This window comes from Ptychodera flava (genome assembly GCF_041260155.1).
Source record: "Ptychodera flava strain L36383 chromosome 23 unlocalized genomic scaffold, AS_Pfla_20210202 Scaffold_23__1_contigs__length_28996876_pilon, whole genome shotgun sequence".
In the NCBI taxonomy this organism is placed as follows: domain Eukaryota; kingdom Metazoa; phylum Hemichordata; class Enteropneusta; family Ptychoderidae; genus Ptychodera; species Ptychodera flava.
This window is the reverse complement of record NW_027248277.1, coordinates 17,242,156-17,253,808: the sequence shown is the minus strand read 5'-3', so window position 1 is coordinate 17,253,808 and position 11,653 is coordinate 17,242,156. Positions and strand designations below refer to the sequence as shown.

General features: G+C 36.5%; 1 protein-coding gene across 5 annotated transcripts in view; it reads left to right on the top strand.

Moving 5' to 3' along the window:
* Positions 1-123: 123 nt before the first annotated feature.
* Positions 124-11,653, top strand: part of LOC139123513 (cyclin-H-like) — a 44,510-nt gene continuing 32,980 nt past the window's right edge. For 2 of the 5 annotated variants that reach the window (XM_070689678.1, XM_070689677.1), the window contains exons 1-7: positions 124-235; positions 3,751-3,902; positions 4,662-4,784; positions 6,516-6,589; positions 7,940-8,141; positions 9,562-9,669; positions 10,330-10,385. In XM_070689678.1, coding sequence (XP_070545779.1) covers positions 124-235; positions 3,751-3,902; positions 4,662-4,784; positions 6,516-6,589; positions 7,940-8,141; positions 9,562-9,669; positions 10,330-10,385 — 827 coding nt within the window. Of the gene's footprint in view, positions 392-3,750; positions 3,903-4,661; positions 4,785-6,515; positions 6,590-7,939; positions 8,142-9,561; positions 9,670-10,329; positions 10,386-11,653 lie in introns of all 5 variants that reach the window. The other 3 variants (XM_070689681.1, XM_070689679.1, XM_070689680.1) reach the window with 3 other exon arrangements.

The window sequence follows — 11,653 nt, the reverse complement described above, 5'->3', positions numbered from 1 at the left end:
AGCGCAAAGGCACTTATTCTGCACTAATGTCAGTCAAAGTAAATATCAAGACCGACTAAGCGGCTCGCAGTGTTTGTTTTGCTGCAAATTTTGCTATTTTTGCGCACTCAAGAATTCTGGTACATGTATATCAAACTACAAGCGACCATGTTGAATATTACCCATAAGTCTTCACTCTGTGGAGTTGAAGAGCGCGTGCGCAATAATACTGAGGTCCAGTCTGCGGCCTTCGCCGGTAAGTATATACGCTCTGTCTGAGAACGTATTCATTCATTTTGGAAATCAATCAACTACGGTTGTTCCTTTTCGACAAATCGAAGAAACTTTGGATTTATTTTAGTGCAGACGTTTCACAGAACATCTCAGAACGGTGTAATCTAAAAACTTGTAGGCAAGTTGTCACTTTCATTTACACAGAAGTTCTTCCACTGTATGAATATGTACAGTACACACGGTTACAATTACATTCAGTATACGTGTATCATAATGTATATCACAATCATAGCCCAGCTGTCTTATACCATATGGTAATTTTATGTTAATTATAACACAATATAGATCAAATTATTAACTTTTCAAACGACGAGAAATGAAAAATGTCCTCCCATTGTTAGGTTGGTTTGGTATAGTGGCTATTTTTGCTCAGAAGTTCGTTTCCCAACAACCCTCCCCCCCCCCCCATGCCCACAGCTGGTTGGTTGGAGAGGTCATTGTACAGTAACTAAAACAAGGCATTATTCCTGCATGCACCATATTTGCAGCTCCAAGCGCCTGTGGGATACCCGTCTCATTCTATTCATTATCATGTTCATGAAACTAAAATAGACAAACAGTCACCACCAAAACCAAAATATCAACGTGACTTTATCAACCATCAAGTAGCTTGTTGAATTTTGTTGTTTTTGAAAATACAACCTGACCTGTTCATGTCAGAGTAAATGTTTTATACTTTTTAAAATGTCATTTACAAAGTGTACATATTACTTAAAGTACAAAGCAATGTAGCATAAAATTATAGTAATATGCATTCATTGCCAAGTAGAAATTATTGGATAATTAATTCACTGGTACCCGCAAAATTTTTTCTCTGAAAGAGCACTCATTATTACTATGTCTATGATGATTAGATGGCTACTGTGTGGTTATCTAGGACCCTATAACCCCATTTTTCTGTACACATGTCCAACTACACCATTGAAAACTGTGGATTTGGGATAAACTATTCTGAAAGAAAGGTAAAGCCCAGGCATCTGCATCCAAGTCTGTGTATAGATTCTCAGTGCAAGGTGGCACCTGGTGTAAACAAGCAAGTATAAACTGCATACAGACCTAATAAGCGTTATTTGAGTACTGTCAGATTTCCCCAATAAGCTGAAGTGAAAGATAATTATCACATGTGTGAAGCAAAATGGCAGAAAATCAGAAAATTGTTTCCTATTTAATCAAATCAGACAAGAAATACGTTCACCTCATAGGGTTTGATCATTGTCCACAGTGAATAATGAATTTAAAAAAAATTGTAGTCTGGACCAGAATTCACTTGTCAACAATAACATTGCAGTCTATACATGTACAAGCTCAGTTAACAAGCTGAATATTGTATATTTCAACATCTTTAAGGGAGTTGAACAAGAAACCGTAGTTGACGTACAACACAAAAATAGTAAATTGTCAATGATTCTATTACAGTGGCCAAATATGCAGACTCTTACATTGAGTATGGTGCAGTATTGCTGGATTCTTAGGAAGCTAATAGCTAGGTTAGCCATATGAAGCTTACTTTTAGCTTTTCCTTGCTATTCAAGCTATTCTAAATTTCCACAGGACACAGCCTTTCTTAGGGAGCTGGGTAGCTTGCTACCAGTCAAACAATGGAGACTTTAGCTGCTGTACAGTAGCTCTAGGTTTTAACCTAGGTATTTCAGTCTGACGCCAACCAACCCAAATACCCAGGCAAAACCTAGAGCTACAGTACTGCAGCTATGGTGACTTCTGAGAAGGGCTTGCTATTCAGCTATTCAAGCTATTAACCATTTTTGGTCACTATTAGCCACCAATAGCAAGCTATAAGCCTGACAACTACTTAAAAAGAAAGTTACTAGGGTGACCTTCTATTAGGAATTGTTTTCATTCATGCAAGTGGTTTAAGTTTCTACTAACCATGGCACAAGGCATTCCTTCTGCATTGAGAGCTAAAGAAATCAAAATGTGTGCATAGTGAGAATTTTTGTTCACTGGCATGAAAAAAGGAAAACAAAATGATCAGGATAACTTTGTTATTGATAGAACCAAGAAAATAATATAAAGTCACACGGCTGATTGAATGGTACAGTTGTTACTGTCAATGATTTTCTGTTTGTAAAGAATTCATGTGATTGCATGTCAGGACATTTATATAAAGATCTGATTAAGTAACAGTGACAGGTTTTTCATTTATCTTTTGTTCAGAGCCATAAATATGCATATGTGTTGACGCTGAAAAAAAAACTATATGTAGAAGACAAGTACTTACACAGGAAGTTACAAAAGTATTTGGACGATAATAATCATCCTAGAGCTACGCAGGTCACATTAGGTGTTGTTAAAGGTTGAGTTCTGTATTAAATAAATGGTTAACGAGAATATGGATAGAACCAGAGATCCTCCATACAGGTGTGTTAGAGAGGACTGTGGTAGAAGTGAGAAAGTAATATCAAATGTCAGGTTGCTTTTATACCTAATTGCATTGTGCATTACTCTGTACATGTCTGGCTTCAACAGCTGAATGGCCAGTAATTTTGGTATCAAGCAGAATAGCTGAATAGCTGCACAACATCCTTGAAGCAGCTATTATTGTCTCCAACATGTCCCAAACATAATAGCTGAATAGCTGCTAATTATTGTTGCACATCTTCGTAGCTGACTAGCTGCTAAATATGTCAAAGTTGGCTATTTGGTAATCCACTAATAGCTGACTAGCTGCTAAATATGTCAAAGTTGGCTATTTGGTAATCCACTAATAGCTGACTAGCTGCTAAATATGTCAAAGTTTGCTATTTGGTAATCCAATTATAGCTGACTAGCTGCTAAATATGTCAAAGTTTGCTATTTGGTAATCCAATTATAGCTGACTAGCTGCTAAATATGTCAAAGTTGGCTATTTGGTACTCCACTAATAGCTGACTAGCTGCTAAATATATCAAAGTTGGCTATTTGGTAATCCACTAATAGCTGACTAGCTGCTAAATATGTCAAAGTTGGCTATTTGGTAATCCACTAATAGCTGACTAGCTGCTAAATATATCAAAGTTGCTATTTGGTAATCCACTAATAGCTGACTAGCTGCTAAATATGTCAAAGTTTGCTATTTGGTAATCCAATTATAGCTGACTAGCTGCTAAATATGTCAAAGTTGGCTATTTGGTACTCCACTAATAGCTGACTAGCTGCTAAATATATCAAAGTTGGCTATTTGGTAATCCACTAATAGCTGACTAGCTGCTAAATATGTCAAAGTTGGCTATTTGGTAATCCACTAATAGCTGACTAGCTGCTAAATATGTCATAGTTGGCTATTTGGTAATCCAATTATAGCTGAATAACTGCTATATCCTGAGTCACAGTGTCGAGGCTGTAAATCCTTGTGGCTAAATAGCTGCTAAATATCCCAAAGCTGGCTATTTTGGCAATCCAGCAATCCTGCACCTCCATGACATCAAAAAGACCATGCATTTAACAGCGTGGTTTAATTCTATCTCTTTTATTCCCTAGGTGTAAATTTCTGTCATTTCAAACTTGAAAGAAAGATGTTTCACAGTAGTACACAAAAAAAGTCCTGGACGTTCCACAATGAAGCCGAGGTCAATAAACTGAGGCAAGAAAATATACAGACGTTTGTCGAAAAACACAGAGGGGACTTACAGGTTAGTATTCCCGCCTAAAACTGCATATTGACCTTGTTCTTTGTCAATGATTTATTTGTGTGTATATCTATTGATATTGACCTTTGATAACTTCCTTTATAATTTGATTTGCATATTTAAATGATGACCACCAGGAAGTGCATACAAGTACTGTTCTGTTGCACTTTAAACATTGGTATTTTCGCTCTATCCTGCATTCATTTGTGATATTGACCTGTGAAATATTACCAGCTAGAGAAAAATTCAATTTTTGACTTTTCAAGTTCAATATACAGTTATGATGTAGAGGCAATAAGGTATACCACTCGATTTTGACCACTTCAACTCCATATATGAACTTGCTATCAATTGTGCATATATGTCATAAACTGGTCAAAATCTCGTGGTATACCTTTGCAAGGTGTAGTTTATTGCACATTATATCGTACCAGTATATTGATGTAGCAAATACAGCGATGTAATTGGTCAAGACGCGAAAAGAACCCTGGTTTTGCAATATAGCATGGTTGGTACATGCTTGAGCTCTCAGCAAGAGCAAAAATCCTTTTTGACGTTCCATGCCAGAATTTCAATACACAGTTATAATATGATCATAACAGACAACCTCAGCTATGGGTACACCATTGGATTTTGACCAGTTCAACTCTATTACACACATTTGCTATTGCTCACACATATGTCATGAAGTGGCCGAAATCTTGTGGTGTACAGTTGCTGGGTGCAGTTTATTGCTAATTTACCTTCCTTTCACCAACACAGGATGAAAATATCAGAGATCATTTCTTAACATTCCAAGAGGAGAGACTTCTATGCAGGCATTATGAACATTTATTGCGTGACTTCTGTAGGAAATTTGAGCCACCCATGCCACCAACAGTCATGGTAAGCTATATTACCCTTTCACCACCATGGTCTGGCCCAAACCCATTGTTATGAATGGTGATTTTGGACCTGTTTACTGGCAATTGGGGATGAACAGGTTAAACATTATATAATATGATTTTTTTCCGACTATTTTTGTTTATAATGTCTACTACAGATAATGTCTACTATAGTTTCTTGTTCTACTTCAAAACTATATTGTGATACAGGGTATTTAGTTTGTCAACTCATTCTGTACATGTGTAGACTGCATTGTTATTGTTGACAAGTGAATTCTGGTCCGGACTAGAATTCAAATGTAAACAACCACAGTGCATTTTACATGTGTAGACGCTGTGTTGATAAGCTGAAAGGCTGGTGTTTCAACATGTTTTGAGGAGTAGAACAAGAACTTGCAATCCAAATAAAAAAAAAAGATAGTAAGGAAAATCGTCAAAAGTTATAGCTACTGGCCATTTAAGTTAGTTACAGTTTCACCGATGCTGACCCCTTTCACCACCATGGTTTAGTCTGAATCCATTGTTATCAATGGTCATCATGGACCTGTTCACAGAGGATTAGGGGTGTACAGGTTAAATAACTATTTTTGAAAAGCCGACACATTGACATATACCGGTACTATTAAATCCAATTACAACAAGAAACCATATTTTTCATTTTAGAAAAAAAGTAACTGGAAACCATTGATCTTTCACTTGACTGTGGTATGAATTACTTTCATGCACTCCATTATCTTTGAGAAGCAAACCAAAAACAGAATTGATCACTTTTTACTGGAGAAGAAAATTTTCAAAAAAGTGTACTCTGCAGAAACCAATGAATATAACTTTTTACTCATCTCAAGTTGTGACCTCAATGGTGTTCAGATTTGACAAGATATTGAATTTATCCATAGTCGGAAAACAACCTTCAGAAATATATTTCACATCGTGTAATTTGGCCAAAGCAAATTTGGATCTGTTTCATTTGATTTCAACACTTCACCATTTGTCCTGTGCAAGATGACCATTTGTCTGAATTACTGTTCCTGTATTTTGTCTTACTTTGTATTTCTCTGTGTCATGGTTGTATATTTCATATCTGTTTCATTGTTGTATATTTCGTATCTCTGTTTCATTGTTGTATATTTCAAACCTCTGTCTCATGGTTGTATATTTCAAATCTCTGTCTCATTGTTGTATATTTCAAATCTCTGTCTCATGGTTGTATATCTCAAATCTCTGTCTCATTGTTGTATATTTCAAATCTCTGTTTCATTGTTGTATATTTCAAATCTCTGTTTCATTGTTGTATATTTCAAATCTCTGTCTCATGGTTGTATATTTCAAACCTCTGTTTCATTGTTGTATATTTCAAATCTCTGTTTCATTGTTGTATATTTCAAATCTCTGTTTCATTGTTGTATATTTCAAATCTCTGTTTCATTGTTGTATATTTCAAACCTCTGTCTCATGGTTGTATATTTCAAACCTCTGTCTAATGGTTGTATATTTCAAATCTCTGTCTCATTGTTGTATATCTCAAATCTCTGTTTCATTGTTGTATATTTCAAATCTCTGTTTCATTGTTGTATATTTCAAACCTCTGTCTCATGGTTGTATATTTCAAACCTCTGTCTCATGGTTGTATATTTCAAATCTCTGTCTCATTGTTGTATACTTCACATCTGAGTCTCATTGTTGTATATTTCATATCTCTGTCTGATGGTTGTATATCTCATTATCTCTGCAGGCAACTGCTTGTACCTACTTGAAGAGGTTTTACATCCATAACACTGTCATGAACTACCATCCTAAGTGGATCATGTAAGTAATTGTTGTTTCCAGTTGAAGTTGTCTTGGTACAAATCTATTGTGTTCTATGGAAAAGTTGGACATCCAAGAAAAGAAATTGAAGAGCTGAAGGTAGTATGCACCTCGGGGACAGATATTTAGGCTGGCAAACCTGTACAGTCCTTTTTTGCCTACCACTTTTGGGGGTTCATTTTAAAGCTCATTGGACAAAAATTAGATTTTACGGTCTGCTTTTTATGAAAACCAAAAATGTATTTGTTTCCCATAAGGTTAACACAGGGATGGAAGCCATTTTGAATTTCAAAAAAAGGTAAATTTAAGGTAATTTGTGTCCATAGTACCAAAATTTGCTCAGTAACCCCTGAGTTTCATTCTTGAGGTTGAAAGAAAATGGTTTAAAGTTTCCCATTGGTTGGTTTTAGCAAATATTTACGACTTTCAATTTCAAGGTTCATGCTACATGTTCCTTATATGTAGCATAGTTGAATGTTGTCTGTTTTGTAAATTTATTTCTGCACTTGGTTTTGTGGTTTTTCAATGCCACAGGAAGTTTGGCTAAATGAGTCCCATCACCATGGCCATCACCTTGGTATATTCACTGTGGAAAAGCTCCCTCTTGTGGTTGGTTAATTCAAAGTTAACTCTGGCAAGAGTTGGTGGCTTTCAGCTGAAAGTGGTGATATTGGCAACATCTCTGATTTTAAATTGAAGGTTAAACTTGCAGGTTTTTGCCAATATGAAGTTAGCAGAAATCCTGTATATCATAAAACGTAATTGATAATGATCCATGATATCTTTGGAGGGGTGTCAGGATGCTGATGTGCAAAAAAAGTTTTTACATTTAATATTGAACATGCTTTTTGGAGTAGCTCAAGAAACTAGTTGACATGAAAAACACAACTTGTGAAAACAGGTCATTATCAATGACATGGAAATGAACTGAGAAACCATTGATGGAAATGATGGTCATATTGGATTGTATCACAAAACAAATCAACGTGCATATGTATGACATAAGGAGTAATCCTGGTACCAAGTTTGAATGAAATCGCTCCAGGCATCTCAGATATCTGCGTGAATGGACAGATGGACAGTTATCAAACACAGGAAACTAAATGGCCACCAAGTGGCCATACATATTACAAAACAAACAAACTGCATATGTATGACATAGGGAGTAATCTTGCATCCCTGAGAAGTTGGTGCAATCAGATGCATGGACAAAGGCATGGATGCACATACTGACACACAGATATGACCAAATCAATCAGTCTTCCCGAACTTTGTCCGAGAGACTATTAAAAATGAGCTATTAGGCTCTTTAATTACCTACGGACAATAATGTCTGTCATTTTATTTCAGGATGACATGTGTGTACCTAGCCTGCAAAGTTGAAGAGTTCAACGTATCCATCATGCAATTTGTCGCAAATTTACAGGAAAACCGAGAGAAAGGAACAGAGCTGATCCTGAACCATGAACTACTCTTGATGCAACATTTGAACTTTCACCTCATTGTGCATAACCCATTCCGGCCACTAGAGGGCTTCCTAATAGATATCAAGGTACAATATGATTCACATGTAATTTGAATAACATTGATACATTGTTTGTATTTTTAGCATCAACAAGGCCTCACTGATGGTGTATATGGTGGTTTCAATCAGGTTTGAACTCACAACGTACGGTACCCAGTCACCCAGCAGAGAAGCCACCGACATAACTGCTCTGCCAAAATCTCCAATCTCAAAAAGATTGGTTCAATAACTGAGCTAAGTTGTTACAATTTTTCTGACTGCAACCCCTCCACACGCTGCAGTGTTATTACTGTTTTGATAACAATCAAAATCAAAATTACTGGCCTTGAACATGTTTCTGAGCGTTTTGGTTATTTTGCAAAATGGACAACATTTAAGTGTCAAATTACTTCATCTCCTGGTTTAGTTTTAACTTTTTGAATTGTCACAAGTCACATAATCTTCTGTTTATAAGGTTGAATTGTTTTCATCCCATGGTATCACTTAGAAGTGTAACAAATTAAAGTCAAAATACTGAAAAGTAGCAAGTATAATTTTGATGTTTAAGAACAAACATCAATATTCAGACTGTTGATAGGCATTGAATAGATCACTTTTCACATCAAATGGAACTTGTGAAAGATTGTTTGGTCCTCAACGTCATAATGACAGTATATAGGACATAGGTAGACTAAATTCAGGGTTATAAATTGTGAAGTGCGAGGGTCAGTCCCACCATAGTGTTCACCTCCTTCCCTGTGAACAGGTCCGCAATCAGCATTGATGACAATCGGTTTGGCCCAAACCATATTGTTGCATACTGGTGAAAGGGTTAAAGTCACATGAACTGCAAATGCTCCTATTCAGAGATGTTTACTCAAGTATAATTATCCACTGAGTGGGACTGCATAGGGAGGTTTCAGTAAGACAAATAATAAACGGGTGCCGCACCCAAATATGGCCGCCTCCATACAACTACATGATAAACAGCATAAATGGTGCATGTACACATTTGAATCTTTACAAATACAACATGGTGCAACCCACTGAAAGGACGGGAAAGGGATTCACTCCACTTTGACAAAAAATTCTCTGTTTTTCACATAATATGGCAAGATTTTGAAAATGGAGGGAAATTTAAAATGAACGAAAATCTGTTCAATTTCCTGCCTATTCTGCCACAGCGAACGTTATTGAGGCATTAATGACTACCGTTATATCGTTCAATTTGCAGATTGCAATGAATATCAAAGAAATTGGAGGTACCTGAGGTTAGACAGAGTTGCAGCTCATGGGCCTTTAACAGGACTGGGAAAGAAACTTTGTCAGGACTTCTTTACTAATTTTAAAACAGCTTTCCAAGTCTAAATACCAGTAAATTTCTTTAAAACTTACAAATCTTGAAAGGTCAAAGGTCAGGGTTTATTGACAAAATATGCTAATGAAACAACCTGTCCTTTTATAACAGACGCGAGTACCGGCCATCAGTGATGCTGAAGCGCTCAGGAAATCAGCTGAGGAGTTTCTTCTGAGGTCCTTGGCGACAGACATTTGTCTTTTATTTACACCATCACAGGTAAAGTTTTCTACAGGAGTTGTTGAGCTATATATGTAGACACTTTATCATGAAATTTAGATTTCTACAGAAATATTGTTCACAAAATTATAAAAAGACTTGTCTCTTTCTCTCTGTAATTTTATCCTACCGGTACACTGCTTGCAAAACAGAGATTCAGGATTTGTGCAATAACTGATCTAACAGTAATTGATGTAACAAATTGCATTGGTTATGGTTCTCAAACCTTCCAAGGATGTTTGCTGTTTTTGAACAACATTGGCCATAGGCTGTTTTTGTGACCCCAACATGACCCTATACTTTGGTAGTTTTTGGGAGCACTGCATGCAAATTTCATCATTTTGCAGAGACAAAAACTATAGATTTTTGACCAAAAATAAGTGGAATGTCAATCAGTACGAAGTCTAGGGCATTGGTTGACTTTATAGAATGGTACATCAAACTGGTTGACGGATCTCAATGAAAATACAAGTTCACTTTTCCAAGAGTGACCACTGCCACAGGTTTAACTGTATCTGAACATGCACAACAAAAACATACACAGCATTCATCCATGTTCTTTCCCATGTATCATGAAACTTTTACATATCACGGTTAGCTTAACAATCCATACATGTTGAAACAAAGTTACAAACTGTTTACTGTGTTTTTGTTCTACAGATAGCATTAGCTGCCATACTTCACAGTGCATCAAAACAAGGGGCAAATTTAGACAGGTCAGTCCAAATATTGACACTTATCTGAACCCTAACCCTGGCCAAGGTATGTCTGGTGATAAGTGTCCAGAGGGTGACCTTCCTCATACCATACAGGAGGATTTTATATAACTAATCTTATTCTAGGACAGTTACCCCCTGGATATGTACTCCCATATGTCATTTAATCCTCTTCTCCCAAGTGGTATGTACATTGTATTTCTATGGTTTGCTGGTGGCGCCCGGTAGAAAGAGGATTACATATCTAGGTGGTGATCATCTTTATACTGTGCTAGGAGATTTTGTATAACTTACGTCATTTGTGGACAGTAACCCCCTGGATATTTACACTGTGTATCACTTAAATGTCCAGGGGGTGACCTTCCTCATACTGTACAGGGGATTTTGTATAGCTCATTCTAGAAACAGACACCCCCCCCACCCCCGCCCTGACATTTATCCCACATTAAACTAACCTTACCCTTACCCCAACTAGGTGAGGGTGTTACAATATCCAGGGGGTGAGCTTCTGTATACTATTAAGGGGACAAGGGAATGAATGATATGCCTATATACCGATACATGATATAGCTAACATTCTTCTTGGATGCCCAAAAGCAGTCCCTGGAGGGTAACGTGAACCATGAAATTTAAAACAAATCAAAGGATTAAAACATTTTAACATTTTTTAAATCAAAATACATTATCATCATTTTAAGGTTAGTCATTTTTATTTGCACCTTATATATATATATATATATATATATATATATATATATATATATATATATATATATATATATATATATATATGAATTGGCAAAATCTCTAACAGATTTATCGTTTTCAATTTGCATGTCTTGTCAGGTTTGCAGGGCTCGACATAAGCGCTAGCCCGAGGCTGGTAAATTTCAAGAGGACTAGTAAAAATGTCTTCGGAGGTAGTCCTGCGGACTAGTGCAATTTTTCCATAGTTGTCCAGGAAAGTTTATCGATCCAAAACTAATGGGATGCCAGGCCACTCATTCGATGAGAATGAACCAAGCCTCAATCATTTTAAAAATAAACTAACTTTTACTCAAACAAATTGGACCATGAAACAGTAAAGCAAACTTTATTGATCACCAACTTAAAATGAAACAGTTTACCTGCTACGGAGAATCAAATTGTACTGTACATGCCAGTAACATGGCCCCGGGAAACATGGCTCAACGCTGAGCATCAAACGGAATTGTCTGCACGTTGTGTATTTTGGTTTGCTTGAAGCTCATCACTTCGCCTAAAAACAT